General features: G+C 41.6%; 1 protein-coding gene across 1 annotated transcript in view; it reads right to left on the bottom strand.

The window, feature by feature from the left end:
- Positions 1–16,903, bottom strand: part of ZC3H3 (zinc finger CCCH-type containing 3) — a 3,466,749-nt gene that overhangs the window by 759,778 nt on the left and 2,690,068 nt on the right. The window contains exon 8 of the mRNA XM_044067335.1: positions 6,266–6,335. Coding sequence (XP_043923270.1) covers positions 6,266–6,335 — 70 coding nt within the window. The remainder of the gene's footprint in view (positions 1–6,265; positions 6,336–16,903) is intronic.

Here is a 16,903-nt window from a genome sequence, read left to right as displayed (position 1 = left end):
CCAAGAATGTGTGTTGCAACTAGAAAGCGGTTGGTGGACATCATCCATAGCCTCTAGGCAGAGAGGGTAAGAATGGGTTCCCCCTTGTTTGTCAGTCTGAATCACAACAGTCCCAAGAGGAAAAGCATCTTGAAATGCCTGCAGTGCTAGTATGACTGCTCTCATCTCCATGACACTGATGTGCAAAATGGTCGCTTGGGCTACATGCCTTGGACTGTCTTTCCCAAGTAATTCTCCCCCACCCCATTTGGAAGGCATCCACAGCCACCATGGCCATTGGGGGTGGTAAAACAAAGGGTCAGCCAGGTAAATATATTCCAAATGGATACACCAGTGGATGTGGTGTATGCAAACTGGTGTAAGACTGACTGGAAAGATAGGGGCTATCGAAGAATAGACCAATGAACATCTAGCGTTAACTGAAAAACACGCATATAGTAATGTGCTAAAGGAAGGAGGACTACTGTTGCTGCCATAGACCCCAAAGCTTGAAGAATTAATCTGGCTGGAGGAGATGGATGGGATAGAACCTGATGTGTCTATCCAATGAGCAGGTAAAGAAACAATTTGCGTTGCTGTATTCAGGTGTGTGCCAATAAACTCCGGACTCTGTACTGGTATCAGATCTGACACGGCGTAATTGATTGTTACCCCTAGTGTGTGGGAAATCTGGAGCAACTATCTGGATTGTTGTCGGAGATGCATAATGGGGATGGGAAGAAGCCATTGTCTATGTATGGAAACACTCAGAATCCTTTTAGTTTCAAGTGAGCTTCCACCACTGCCATACATTTGGTGAACACTCTGGGGGGCTGTGGTGAGTCCAAAGTTCAGGGTCTGAATTGATAATAACTGGCTCCCAGATGAAATTGTAAATATCTTCAGGAGCACCTGTTTATTTTGATGGGATAATATGTGGAGCACATCCAATCATCCTTGTGAAGAAATGGCAGAATGGACTGGCTTTTTCACGTACAAGGTTTAGCTTGCTTAGATCCAAAACTGGTCTCAGTTCCCCTGTCTTTTTGGGCACTAAAAAGAAATGTGAGTTGGTTCTGAATCCTGTTTGGTCTGTGGGACCTCCTGGATGGCTCTTCTGTCTAGCAGCTTTTGAATTTCTTGCGCTGCTGCCTTCCTCTGAGTGGGTGGAATGTCGGGAAGCTTCTTCCTTTTGCAGACTGGGAGCTGGGAAAATGGTATGAAGTATCCCCGGGTATTATTTTTAGCACCTAAGCATTTTATTAAAACACCCAGATCTTTTGGTGCTAGGACAGTCATCCCCTGACTGCCTCTAGAGGTGGGCAGTCAGGCAACACTTCAAGAATGCTGATAAGGTCTACCCAGGAAGGAATCACAGAAACCCTGATTTTGCGGGTCTCTTCTGCCTCGAGGGCAGCATCTACCATTAGAACAGGATCCTCTGCCTCTGAAAAAGTTGTCTGCACGTGAATCTTGGAAAGGTGCCTGAGATTTGTGAAACCACATTTTCTTACCATCTCTCTGACTTCTAGAGAAAGTTTATTGAGGGGTAGAAAACTTTATTCCCACTTCAGACAGGGTCTTTCCTTCTTGTTCACTGTGGTCAAGTGTTTCTTTCACAGACGGACCAAAGATGTTCCATCAAACGAAGCATTGATGCAAGATGCCTTGAAAGGCTCCACAAAGTCACATAGCTGCATCCAGGCATGTCTCCTTACAGCAGTTCCTGAACATGCTATTCAAGTGAGAAGTGACAAACTTCATGACACCCATGTAGACGGGAAATGAAAGTTTGACTGCTGAATCCTGCACTAAGGCACTGTATGAACACAGCCACTCGTGCATGAACCAAGACGCTCTCTTCGAAAAAAAGGAAGCCAATCTGTTGGTCCCTTGCCATAAACAAACTTTACAACAAAAGGAAGAAACTGCTGCAGAAAAGAGGAAAATCCCAGAATGCAAAAAACTCCCTTACCAGCCTCAGTAAGAAGCTGAAATCCCTCATAAAATCCTCCAAAGCTAGTTACGAAAACAAAATTGCCAAAGATTCCAAAGACAACCACAAGGCATTCTATAGCTATGTCAAGAATCTAAATGGCAATGCTCAGATCTGCTCTGAGCTACAACAGAATGGCATTAAATATTCTGATCCCAAGGATATTGCCAATATCCTGGCAGATCGAATCAGTGCAAACTTCACCCACCTTACCCCTAAAAAGGGCCCATCTCAATACCGAAAGATTGCCAAATTCTGGTAATAATGGCCACACAGGTAAAACCACACTCTCCAAAGTTAAGAATACAGCTTCCATGGGGCCAGACGACACCCCACGCTGTGTACTACATGAACAACAAAATGAACTGGCACCTCACCTAAGTGTCATGTTTAATCATAGCCTCACCTCAGGCTTCGTGCCCACTTGAGTGGCGCACAGCAACAGTTATTCCACTCCACAAGGGGGGAGATCCCGGGAACTACCGCCCCATCAGTCTGCCGAGCCTGATCTGCAAGGCCAGGGAACGTATTATCAAAGAACTTATAAACAAAGACATTGGCAACCTTCACACACTGGACCCCACGCAGTTTGGGTTCGTGAAGGGCTGATCTTGTCTCCTGAACCTGACTGACTTCTTCAAATGAGTCTCCAGAGCCGTGGACAAGGGTAAGGCAGTCCACACAACCTATCTGGACCTCGACAAGGCCTTCAACACCATCTCCCACTCTGGAATCATAGATAAACTTAGTAAGCTGGGCATTAATCCCTCCGTCACTCGATGGGTTGCCAACTGGCTTTCTGACATAACCCACACTGTAAAAGTAGCCAACTCCAAATCCAGCTCCAGACAAGTGACAAGTGGAGTACCTCAGGGTTCGGTCCTGGGACCGCTCTTGTTTGGCATCTACTTCTCTGAAGTACAGGCCAACACTAAGGGAAGCTGTCTAACAAAGTTCGCAGATGACTGCAAACTGGGAGCCATTACTGAATCCCCAAATGATGTGGATATTCTACAAAAGGGCCTTACAGAAACAGATGTTGGTGCCAAAGCCATGGGCTCAAGCTCAATGCCAAGAAATGTATAGTTATCACCTTTGGGAAAAAACATGTACTCGTGAATTACCACATAGGTGGCAGTGCACTAATCATCAAACGTGTGATAAGAGACTTAGGGAGACAGGTGGACAGTGGTCTCACCTTCGATAACCACATCGCCACAACAGTCAGGAAATTCTTCTATGTGGCACACCTCATCACTAAGGGCTTTTCATCCAGAAAAAAGGAGGTCATTGTCCCACTGTACTCATCCCTCATTAGACCCATTATAGAATACAACGCCCCGTTTGGGATGTACCTCTCAAGACATCTGCAACAACTGGAAATGCTGCAGAAATACCTCACTAAAAGAATCACAGATGGCCTATGCTGACCATCTAAAAAGACTCCACCTATACGCTGTCACATATCGTCTACTCAGAGGCGATCTCTGCTTAATATACAAGGCCATGTCAAACCCAGAGCTGTTGGATGTGTTACACTTAAAGAAATCTCAATCCCTCAGACACACGCACCAGGGATCTAAACCTTGTCATCACAAAGAACAAAACATGCTGGAGGGATAGGTTCCTGATGCAGAGACTCCCCAGACTCTGGAATAGACTGCCCATACATGTCAAGCAGAGCGCCTCCTTGGCCCTCTTTAAAAGGAACCTTGATGATTGGATGGCAGATAGGAAATTCACCCCGGGGATCAAGTCAGTTGCCCTTCTAGACAGGGGTCCAGGGAAGTAAATACTGTGGGAAGAAACAGCCAGGGAATCGTTATGGCTAGGCTTGTATAGGCCCTAGGGCCGATAGCTTAATACCAACCTATGAACCAGTTGCCCATGAGGCACCCTCAACTGTGTGAGAGATCAACCTTGACACATTAGAAATTGATAAAAAAGTGGCCAGCTGAAAAGATGACCTTTTGAAATCCTCTGCACACATGGACTCAGACACAGAATTAGATAGTTCTTCGGTCAGATCTCTCTGTAGCCTTGTAAAGTGTGCCAGATAGTTAAGGGGCTTCAAGGGCAAATGTTGCTGAGGAAAAAACTCACTTTCTGAATCTGTCTAGTGTCCTAGCTTCTCTGTTTGGAGGGATGGATAGAAGAGCTCTGTTCTGCTATATGTTTTCTTTTTTAGTGACTGCCGTCACCACCATTGCATCTATAGGGACTCCTTTTGCTCCAGTGGGGTTTATCTTTTGGGGGGGGGGGGCTAAGAATTTGTCAGGTCAATGCGGTATTGGTTCAACAGAATCCAGCTCCTCCCATGCCCAGTGAAAGACTAGATCAATAAGCTCATCCTCCAGGGGGTCACCCAAGACATAGATAGGCAAGAACTAAAAGCCTCCAGAAATACGGACTCCTCTGGAGAAGAATTATCAGAAGACCAACCACCTTTTTGTGTAAGGATTTCTAATATATCTCCAAAGGAGACATCATCGGGTAGTGATCTGGGGGACCCTTCTCCTTCCTCAAAATCAGCATCTTCAGTGACAGAGTCCAATGGATAATCTATGTGCCTCCTCTTGCAAGTTCTCTTCCAATGGACCTCCTTGAGGGGGAGGTGTTAGAAGAAACAGTTCCTCTATGGGAACAGACTGGAAACTAGGTGGAACCAGCTGTCCTTGTGGAATAGGTCTGATGGACAAGTTCAGAACTCAGGAGGGAAAGGGAAGAAAGACCAGAAATCTAGAATGAGAAACAGCCCTTTCCACAACATTGAAGTCAGACGGACTTGGAGAAGCTGTGGCTTTCCGCACTGGAAACAAGTGTTCCAGTATAGGTAGACCACAATTCCGACCAGATCCATGCCTGGGGGAGGGAACCAGACCCACGCTGTCCAGCGCCGAGGCTCCAAGGGGCAGGGATGGATCAGATAACATCCGAGTATATCCTTGCCCCACAGATCTGATGCCAACGCTTCTGCCCTGGGACTAGTTCTGATCCGAAGGAATAGGAGCATAACTGGTTAGGGATGCTGCTCTGAAACCGAAGGAAGGATTGGAGAAGGAGATAACACTGTGCGAGTAGTGGCAGGAAGAAATACGGATCCAATTGGGAATGGAGCCGAGATGATCCCCATCTGGATCTGAACTCTGAGAAACCTTCGCATCATCATATCCATGTCCGCTCCAGAAAGAATTCTGGAGGACATGATGGATGATGCAGTTGACTTGGGCCTATTATGTTTCTTGGGAATTTGCATAAAAGGGGAATGCAGTCTATGGGAGACTGAATCCAAAAGAAACTCAGGTGAATGAGCTCTAGGAGTGTATGATGTATTAGGTTTTGGATCCAAGGGCTTGGGATCCATAACCTGATTTGTAGTGCTTGCTGAAAGGATAATCAGAGCCGATGGTTTAGGATCTGAAGATTTTGCATCCAGTGTGCATACTTTCGGGATCAAAGAAGTCAGATCTGATATTTTTGAAACTTTAGGAGGTGGTTCCAAAGACGTCCTGGGAGACTTCGGCAGTGAATACCTCCTATGCTTCAAAGGAATTTTACTGGTCTTATAGTGGTCTTACTGGGGGGTGGGTTGAGCCCCTGAAGAAGATGCAGTTGAGTAAGGAAGGAAGTAAGCCCTTAAAGATAAGTTTACTGTGTCTGTCAGCTAAAGCTCTTGTATGATAACCTGCGCATATTTAACAGTCTGTGTTCAGATAAGCTGCTCCTAGACAATATACACACTCCTTGTGGGCAGCCGAGTTAGGGATTTTGTGTTGGCTTGTTGGCCATGACAGTATATAGAAAGAGAAAAATATAAAATCAAGATTTTTTTGTTTTGTTTTACAGAAAAAAAATTATCAATAACAGTAATTAAGAATTACCCTGTTAAGAGAGTAGGACGGGTAGAAAGAGTATAGAAAGAAAAAATTACCAGCTATGCTAAGTTAAGAAATTATTACAAGAGACTGTCTTCACACAGAAAAAGAAAACTGAAAACTAAAAGAGAGGTTTACAGTAAAAGAAGATAAGAAAGTTAAACTTTAACTTATAAAACAGTTGAAAAACTTGACAAAATGCTGCAAGAGAAGGACCTACATCTGAGCGCGATGGTAGCAAATAAGATCTGTGGTACTGAGGATGGAAGGAGGAGCTTGAGAGTTGGATCCAAAGTCGGAAGTATGCGGCTGAGTCGGATCCGAGATTTCAGATTGGTAACCCATTAATTGAGGAAGAATGAAAAGGACAACATCAGATTAAAGATAAACAGAAATAATAAAATGGTACACCTACCTTATCTTTGGATACTTTATGTGAAAAGATACAAGTTCCATCAGTCTTCTTACATGTGCCACGAAGGAACCTTTTAAAATTATAAGATGAAGAAACAAGTTAAAAAATTTAGAAGCAAACATTTGAGTAAAACCAACAGGCTTTCATTTTTCTTTTATCTTTTTATTTTCCTTCCAAAGGATAGGAATACTGCAAAATTATACTTCACCTTCAGAAAGTGACAAATTAAAAGGACAAAGCATTACAAAAATAAATGAATAAGGAAGAATCAAGGTTAGGGCAACATATATGTCTGATTATTGGGTCCACTCCACAAGGTTTGTCCCAGTCTTCTCTTCTGGAAGTGTAGAAAGATTTTTGCCATTTTTGGCTTGGCTTGCCAAAATGACCTCTCAAATAAACCAACTGTTGCTAGCACCCACTCTACTTGCTGTGATTCCCTACCAACAATTGGACAAAATAAGATACAGGAGTATTTACACTTACTAGCTGATCTTTCAAGGGGAGTCCTCTGTAGCAAGGAAAAAACAAGTAATGTACTTACCATAACACTAGCTTTGATGTTGTCTTCCACCCATTTCAACCTTTGGGTCTTCAGATCCAGTAGCTGGCAACCTTCAAGCCTCTGTCTCCTCTCCCATAACTCCCTGATGCCCTAAAACTCCTAAGACTAAGGTTGACCCCTACACAAAAGAAAAGAACTTACTAAAGACGATTAGGAAGAAAAAACAAGTACCATGATGTTTAAAATGGGTAGCAGGAACTAAAGGATCCTGGACAGGTTCGTAAACCAGGACTTGGGTTGATCTGCTAGATTTACCTGTATCCTTGGCAGGATGCCTATAAAAGGAAGGGTGGTTGAGATGGGCAGAAGACGACAACATGGATCTAGTGTTACAATAAGTACATGGTGTTCATATCCAATGTTGCCTTTTCTGTCCACTTCAGCCTTTGTGGCAGAGTCTCCAGCCATTCATCTCTGTTATTTAGGAAAAAACATTGCAAAGAATGATGGAACCAAAGGTAGATGTGGAATGAAAATGACTATCCAGTTTACACTGGGAAACAAAAGGTGTAAGAAGCAGCCCATGTAGCCAGTGCACAAGTATCATCTATAGAGCTTTGTCGGAAAAAAAGGCAGTAGAAGTGGCTTTAGTACAATGATCCCTTGGGGTGAAGGGTAAGGATATACCAAACCTTTAAACTACCACCTATCTCTGTTAAGGAAAGGACTGGACCAGCTCAGAATTCTGTGGCCAAAAATACAAGGAGAACAAGCAAAACTGACTAGGACCAATCTTGAACGCTATCGCCTGGTTTCTTGAAAATTTTATCTGCTGTTAGTCTCGAGGTTAAACCTAGTCCAGGTTCTCTGGTCAAGCAAACCAATTTAAGGACAGATGAGAGTTGCTATATAACTTTCAAGATATAAACAAAAACTATACAATCAGAGAGACATCTGGATAACCTAGTTTTTTGGACACTGGTCTAGAAAAAGAAAAAAATGATTAGAAAGTCTGAAGTGTTTAGTTCTAAGTGAAATCTTAATTGATGATGAACATCAAAGCGAGTATTCTCATTTGTTACTGAAATTTGGAGAGAAAACTGGTAGCTCAATCGACTGATTCCGATAAGATTCAGATGCCATTTTGAGAAGGAAGGATTAGATCTCAATGATGTTCTTGTCCTTACGAAAGACAAGATAAGGAGGAGAGCAGGACAATGGCTGTATTTCAGATGCTTTTCTTGAAAAGGTGACAGCTACCAGAGACTCTTCCAAGAAACAAACTTCATTACTGCTGCAGTCACTGGTTCAAAGGAAGCTTTTACCAGGGACTCGAGCAGAAAAAGAAGTTCCTTCAGAGATGAGTGATCTCTAATGGGAGGTCTGAGAAGGAATGCTCCTTTTAGAAAGGTCTTAGAAAGTTTCAAAGATGCAATAGGTTTGTGACTGTGGCCCACATAAAATTACAGAGCTAATTGCCAAGTGAACTTTAATGGTGGAATACATAAGTCTGGCTTGAAACAGTCTGGATGAGGTGGAAAAGGGATCTATACCTTTACAGGAAGCCCAGGTAGAAAGACAGTTTAATTTGCTGGCATAAAACTTTTGAGAAAAGGGTTTCTGAGAAGAAGAAGACAAAATGTGAACTCACTTACACAGTTTAGGATCCCTGGCCATCATGGGAATTGGATAAACCATGCAGTCAACTTTAGGGAGTCCAGATTTGGGTGAAGCTGGCTCAAACAGTGAGAAATCAGATCTAGGAAAATGCCAGTACTCAAGGCAGGTAAAGACGATGACATAGGAAAGGAAACCAAACCTGTCTGGGCCAGAAGGGGGCTATGAGGATCACTGCAACCCTGCAACTTGCTGCTTTGTGAAGAAATTTGATTATCAAGAGAGTAGGAAGATGAGCACAAAGGAGGCCCTGGCACCATATGCACAGTAGAGCATCCCAAAGTGACCGCTCCTCCCGCATAGGAAACAGGGCAAAAGAAGGTGCTGCAGCTGGTGTTGAAGGAGTTACAAAAAGATCACAGCATTGCTACCCTGAGCAGCAGATAATTCATGCAGGCACCACTGGGTTGGGAGTCCACTAGTGAGGCATCAGGATGCTCCTGCTCAAGCTGCCTGCAAGGATAATGGATTTCCCCAAGATGTGCATTACCATCACAAAACACTGCAATGTCATCACCCAAAGCCACACCCTCATGGCCTCTCAATGAATGGGTAAGAACAGGTTATTCTTGGCTTGTTCATTTTCCAGGCTACAGATATGTTTTCAGATTGAATCATACCACCTTTGGGGAGGAAGTTCTGAAAGGTTGGTAAAACAATGAGAAATGCCCTCATCTCCAATAAACTGATTAGCAGATGAGCCTCTGATTCAGATGGTTACCTTGGACCATCCTGCCGACAAAATGCCCCATACCCCAATGCTAGAAGAGAGAGATGCCCATGCTTACCATGGCCTTGGGAGTGAGTATGACAAAGCTATGGCTTGCTGAAACTAAGGGGGAGGAAATCCACCAATGAATGTGATTCCATGTCACACTGGTAAGGAGGATGGGAATCGCAACAGATTTATGGAGCCAGACCACTGGCAGGATACAGTCCAATGGAGAATCCTCATGACAGGAACCATACAGATGGCAATTGTCATATGACCTAAAAGACATGGTATGAGGTGAGCCGGAGGGCTTGTTATCTGAAGAGATGATGCTCTTGGTGGGGGAGGGTCTCACTAATTGTTTGGTTGTGTCTGCATGGCATCCAATGAATTCTAAACACAGAACTGATCCCAGCTTGAACTTCTCTAGACTTATCGTAATCCCAAGGATAGACATTACTGAAACAAGTAGTCTCTAACTCGGATTAATGACTCTCAAAGTTGCTGTAAAGAGCCAGTTGGCTAGGTATGCAAAGACCCAAATTCTGAGCAGCCTGAGGCAAGCTACTATCACTGCAATGCACTTGGTGAACACCCAGGGAGCAGTGGTGAGCCTGAATGGCAGTGCTCAAAACTGGAAATGACTGGCTCCTAGCTTGAATACAGGAGCCTCCTAGAATGCCTCTCTGTCTTTATGTGGTAGTAGGTGTCTGAGGTCCACAGAGCACATCCAATAGTACTCCTCCAGAAGAGGTAATATGGACTGAACTGTCACAAACTAGAATTTGGTCTACTTGACAAAAATGTTTAACTTGCTTAGGTCCAAGATGGGCCTGAAGTCCCCTGTCTTCTTTGGCACCAAAAAGAACTGAACAGAACCCAGATCTTTTCTGTTCTGGTAGGACCTTTTGGATAATTTGGTTTGAAAGCAGCCTTTGAATTTCTAATGCTAGCTCTCTCCTCTGAGTGAGTGGGACTTCTGGGTGGCATTTCTGATTTAAGTGTTGCAAGTATGAAATGGAATGGAATAGCCCCTGGAAATGACTCTTGCTGATCAGGCGTCAGTTGTGATGGCTTTCCAAGCTTGTGAGTGTAGAGTTAAGTGCCCCTCAAATCCATCCATAGCACACCAGTCAGGTAACTTTTCAGGACTGCTGAAAGGCATCCCTGAGAAAGCACCTCAGAAGCCTTGAAACTCCAGACCTTCTCCCTGCCTCAGGGGGTGCTATCATTAAGATGTCTTGGGGAAAAAAACTGTGAATATTAATATTTATCTTTCTCCTCTTTGATCCCTAAAAAAAGGTCCTTTGGGACATAGAAAAACAGACTTCCATGGCAAACAGTCTTTTCCCTTCTTGCCCGCTGCTAGTTAGCATGTCTTACTTTAGAACCAAAACATATGGTGCCATCAATGGGACTGTTTAAGAGATATGGCTTAAAACAGTAAAATGGTCTGGAAAATTGTAAAGGCATGTCGAAGCTTGCCGGCAGGTAACAATGCCAGTACCTGCTTTGTGTGCTGTACCGTTAGCTACATTTAAAATAAGGTACATGGGTACACTGCATAATGATTGTATAGTGGACAGCTGAGTCTCCAGAGCTTTGTGGAGGTCTGAGGAAGTTTGAGTGGCTGTCAGCTTAAAAGCAGGTATAAAAAAAGAAGTATTGGCTTTTCTAACATAAAACACAAACCATATAGAAGGACAGGGTTTCCCTTTCTCGACAGCCTTAGCAGGAGTTATAGTTTTATGTGCCATAGAGGTGATTAAACAAATAAGGAAGGCTTATTCCCTGTTATACAACCCTCCCTAAAACAGGTCCAAGAACATACTCCGGATGCTGTGCACATTACACAGTTTTCTGCACCTGAGGGGTGATTAAACAACCAAGAAAGGAACTTTTGCTGCTTTAAAACGTTTCCTAAAACGGGTCCAAGAATATACATACACAGTGCTGTACACTATAAAATGTCTATCGCACGTAATAACTCTATGACTCTTGCTTAATTTAGTTTAATAACTGGTTTTGTACATCACTACTAGCCGTTATCTTGCCATACGTCCCCCTTTCTTACTAAACAATCACTCAGAGCCTGAAAGGAGTATGCTTTTCACAAAGGCTTATCTGAAGCTTCTATACAGTGTCGGACTCCTTTAACATTTTCTCAGTCAAAACTGTAGTGCAGTTAAGAGAGCTCAAGGAAGGCAACATGATGGAGCCACTGATCATATCTTCCTTTAAAAGAGTGTTAGCCAGATTCCTAAGCAGTGAAGATCAACTTGAACTCCTCCTTACTTGGTTACAGCTAAATTTGGTTACAGCTAATTCCACAAGCCTTCTCACTCTGTTTGTTGGACAACCATTACTTGGAGTTTCTCTTAAGTCAAGGAAAGTGAGCAATAACTGAAGACTAAAACTGCATTCAGCAGGTTTACAGACAGATTTTGATTTATCTGACTACCTTATGCTAACCCAACCCATACAGTAAATTCCTGCCCTCTCAACTATCTAAATTTTAGCAGCATGTCCAGATTTTTGCCTCATATTTTTGATCTTTTCCTCATAAATCTTGTGGTTTTCTAGGAAATCACCGAAGACTGAAGTCACTAAATAATGATATATATTTGAGTTTCAGACTTCATATCCTTCCGCAAATGCATGCTAACACAAATCCTGTTATTCTAGCAACTTTCTACGTTAATGATAGCAATATTTAAAAATTGTCCCTATTTCTGTTTCTGTGCCTGTGCCCCCCTAATTAATTTAGGTTTTTGTCCAGACTTCTTGCACTAAGAGGTTGAGAGGTATGCCTCCCCCCCCATTCTCTTCTATCCAGTCAGTCAGTTACTCATTACCCTGCTGTTGCCACTCCTTCCCACACTCTTGGCTGTCCTCCTTTAATTTGCTTTGCAGCATATGATGCTTTGTTCGATTTTAGGGCTTTCCTCTTCTCCATGGGTCTCTTGCAGCAGTTGCAATAAGTGTTTGCCTTGTACAATGGAACTGGCTGCCTCTTGTATTTAAACAGCAATGAATTCTACTGCATTTACAATTACTAAGTTTGCAATGATTTTCACAAACATATCATCTACTGAACGATGCTCTCTCAAACTATGTTTACTGCCGAAGTTATTTTTTTAGTTCACTGCTCAAGTTATTTTTATAGGTTCATAGTTGAGCACTAGCCTAGCTGCCTTTGTGGGCCATTTTAAGCTTAGCCAGTTTCCATTTTAGTGTTCAAAACAACCTGTCCCATTTGGTTATAGATGGGCCTTAGCTATCCCATGGTCGATAATTATATACCGCTAATGAGAATAACTGGGATCATACCATAAATAATTTGAGGACTTATGCATGAGATAAATCATGTAGGAGCTGCCTATCTCCATTACTATTTGACTGGGGGCAGTCCTTGTGAAAATTTTCTGTTTCCCATTTATATTTCTAACTTGTGCTTGAAAATGGACAGAGTTGAACTTTGTTTCATGTAGACGGAGAGTCTGTTCCACAGCTGCAGTATCCTCTGCAGAATATATCTGTCACCTCCAAACCAGTCTGTTGATGTTGCAGGACAGGTTTAGATCTCTAGACAGAGTATTTTGAATGCCATTTGACTTGCTGATGTACAGTAAATCCAGCAGTAATGGGTTGTAGGATGTCTTGTATGCTAGACATAGGTCACCTCTTAAAAGACTGTAGGATACACAGTATAGTGACAGCGCTTTCACTCAGTCCATGTAGGACATATTGTTTAGCCTTTGTATCCTTTTAGTAATGTACATCTGTCAATGTTCCAATTGCTGCATGTGTCTGAACATATAAATGCCAAAGGAGGCATTATCTTCAATGACTGGCCTAATTAGGGCTGAGTAAAGGGGTACAATGAGATCCCTAGATCTAGACACAATTCCTTTGTTTATAAGCTGTACAGTATAGAAGGATTTCCTTACAAAAGACACATTAGTTAAAATTTTGGTCACTGTCCACAAGTTCTCAAATCCTGAATGACTGGATCAACTCTTAAGAGGCGTACTGTTAATGTGGGAGTTCCCTGGGGTAAGTGACTTCCCAATGGATACGACTAGGCATTTTATGGCATTTAGTTTCAGACCATGATTTTGACACCAGTTATTTGTGTTAGACAAAACTTCCTGCAGGACAGTTAAGTCATTTCTGAACATCTCTGCTGATATTATTGGTGAACTTGGAACTCAATACAGACTTTCCAGCTGATGCTGGAAAATAAGAAGCAACTGCAAATAACATCACCAAATTATCAGCTTATTAGACTGTAACTCTGTTGAGCTCTAATAACTGTGTTTCATGATGTTAATGCTGTTATGTGGGGTTTGCAGAGTGGGTTACAAGGCAGTGTAGCTACTTGCTAACATAAAATAGTAAAGACCCTCCTATTGAGAGCTCAATAATGCTTACTTGCTCACTGCTCTAGTGGCATAATGAATACTAAGCACACACACTAGCAGCAGTTATCTAATGAAGCTACACAAAATGGAAGTTTCACCTCTCAAGAACATTACCCTCTCTCTTTAAATTGAGATCTTAATTACCTGCCACATTATGAATTAGCGTGCTGGTTCCATTAAAGCTACAAAAAGGGGAACTTACATTTGATTATATTTTTCGTGTTTACTAAGACATTAGAGAAGATTCCGTGTTAGCATATTAGTCACTAACACAGTACTTGGAACCCACTCTTTTAAGCACCACGTTTACTGATGGACATGAAAGGATGCCATTTTAATTACATCTGGCTAGCACGCTTGACTAGGTTATAATTGCTATGACTCAGCTGAGCCGAGTTAAGCGAAAGTGCCACTGCTAACGTGACTCTGAGCCCATTGTTTTAAGCACAATTTTCACTAACGCACTTCATGATCCATTTACAGGCTCTACAGACCTGAGACGGCACCATTTTTAACTGCATTCAGCTGGTATATTAGCATCTCTTTGCCTCACAGATGAGTCAAGGCACACAAAAGTGCTATTCCTTAAGTTTTTGGGAGGTTTAACTATTACTTGAGTCCCACTTTAACAATGTTGGCCTTGAAAAAACACAGTAGGAGATACTGCAACCATATTCAATTACAGTAAACAAAGATTCAGCACACTGTTTTTCCCATGGTGCATTCTCTTTCAAGAGGTACAAACTTTTGGCACCATATCTACAATAAGCATTACTGTTGGCTTTAATGGGCTACCATGGACTACCATGGGCTGCTTACTATCAATGCAATGCAAATAGTTAATAACCTTTTCTTTTTTACAATTATTTTGTATTGTGATTGTTGTATATTGTCACTTTATTTTATGTTTGCTGGGGCTTTTCCCCTCGGGTCTCTACTGAAAATGGGTTTGTTTGCAAACTCAGTTGGACTAACCCGGTTAACAAAAGCAAAATAAAATAAAATAAATAACATGAGTGCTGTGATCTACACACAGAGGAAAACCCACTTTCTTAGCTAACATTCAGTGTATCCCCCTGCAGAGTTCCTCTTACCTTGCAGCATTGTTTGTTTCCTGTTTTTCACACCCAGTTCTGCTACTGAACTTTTCTAAATTGCCAATTATTAAAATTTAAGAGTGCATCTTTTCACTGTTTTCAACCCCCCCCATCTTTTTAATCTTCTCACATCTACTCACTTTGTAACTTACTACATACCTCTTCAGTAAATCATCCACTTTGCATTAGCGCTTAGTCAAACAGCTTTCAATAAACTTCAAGTGCTTCCTAACTGGTCTGCCTTGTACTTCAATAACCTTCCTATCACTATTTCATTCTGAACGTAAACAGTGGCACCTTCTGACACCTTCTCCAACTGTATGTTTCTGGTACAACTGGTACTTTCACATTCCCTTTCCATCCCACACTTTCCTGTATCACGTCTTAAATTAATTCACAAATACCACATACTACTGCCACCAAATACCATATGCTCTGATACGAATATACCACTTTCTTCATTCTCTACCACCTGCCTTACATACTCTTTTTACCCATTGGTATTTTCATACCACAACTTGTTCATTACCTTTACCCTCATCAGGGTTGCCCTTTAACAGTGCATACCTTCATCCACTAACACCCACACACCAACATATCACGCATTAACTTCTATGGTATGGTACACTTTGCTTCCTACCTTATTTTCTTTAACATCTTTTCTTGTTTTCCTCAATACATTATGCCCCTTTCAACACTACCACTTCTCCTCACAACCTTTCTGCAACCAAACTTAACAACATCCAACTTATATAGTAACAGTCTACTGTACTGAACAAAATAGATCAAATTCTTTTTTTTCATTTTTAATTTATTTTATTTTAACAGCTTTATTGAAGTATCACTTAAGACATAGGTAAACATACAATTATAAAAAAGAAAAACCATATTTGCATATTCCTAGTTGTAAACATTAGGTACATCACATACACTCTTCTGTATATTTATCATCAATTTATCATTACGTAAATTGATCACTTCCTGCCTTCCCCTTAAACCTTGCTCTTCCTCCAAAACATTATTCTGCAGATATTATTCCCACAATTTCTATTTTTTTCTATGCAATTTGTTCCTACCGTTTTCTCAAGATCACACTTCCAGTTCTTTTAACTTGGTTACAATATTCAGTACCTTAAATGGGTCTACTTGACATTATGGAAATGTCAGTAGACCAACTTTCAAATAACCAAGACAACAACGCCAAAAAGCCAAAAAGCTGAAAATCCACATAGTCGACTGTCAAAAAAATGACCCAATAATGTGCAACGTACCTCTCACGTAATGCACAAACAAAAGCAACAACTCATCCCATCTCAGCATTGCCCTGTCAAATTAAATGTACTGAACAGCTACCCAACTCTACTCCAAACCCCATCCACAAACCAATAGTAAGATAAAATAACAAATCCCACTGAATATTCATGCGGATGCTCTGCAAAACTATTCAGTGGAGATTTGTGAACTCAACAACCACAATCACTTTAATTTTAAATTTTACATTGTTGCAGGGGGGCACAAATGCACCACCTCCAAAATCGTACTACAGTGTGGAAATGAGCAGATTTCCTGTTCCACTCAGCTTGGAGTCGGCATTTCAAATGTTCGATCATCTGAATGTTGGCATAGTGAAGTTTCAGTTATATGCAATTTCGCTCTTTTGGTCTCGGTTATTTGAAAGTTGGTCTACTGACATTTTGGTAATGTCAAATAGACCCCTTTAAATAAAGTTGGCTTAGACTTTGATTTCCATTTTCTAGTAATTTCTTTATTGGCAGCCATCAGAATTAAATTTAACAAGGCCTTACTACGTCTAGGCAATTCAGATCCTGTATCCCAGCCTCAAAAAACATTTCTCCTTAGTTGCATCCATTTGCTCACCCAATATTCTGATAGAGTACTCTACTGGGTATTTTTGAAGTCTACCAACGCATTACACTCCCAAAGCTTATGTTCCAGTTACTTCTTTCTTTCTTCCCCATCATACCTCCAACATTTGCCATCCACCTGAGGAAAATTCTTTGGACTCTGCTTGAGTTATTAAAATACCTATGCAAACATTTCCAAACAGAAATTCTAAATCTGCTAGACTTTGTTGCATCCTAGGAAGCTATACACATGCCCTCCCATTGTTTTCTTGTTAATTGCTTATCCAGTCTCTCTTCCCAATCTTTTCTAATCTTCTCTGATTCCTACAATTATTGTGCAGTACTTTATATGCTTTAA

This window comes from Protopterus annectens, chromosome 3.part1, assembly GCF_019279795.1.
Source record: "Protopterus annectens isolate FY-2018-M chromosome 3.part1, PAN1.0, whole genome shotgun sequence".
In the NCBI taxonomy this organism is placed as follows: domain Eukaryota; kingdom Metazoa; phylum Chordata; order Ceratodontiformes; family Protopteridae; genus Protopterus; species Protopterus annectens.
The sequence above is the reverse complement of the archived record's forward strand: the minus strand, read 5'-3'. Positions and strand labels throughout refer to the sequence as shown.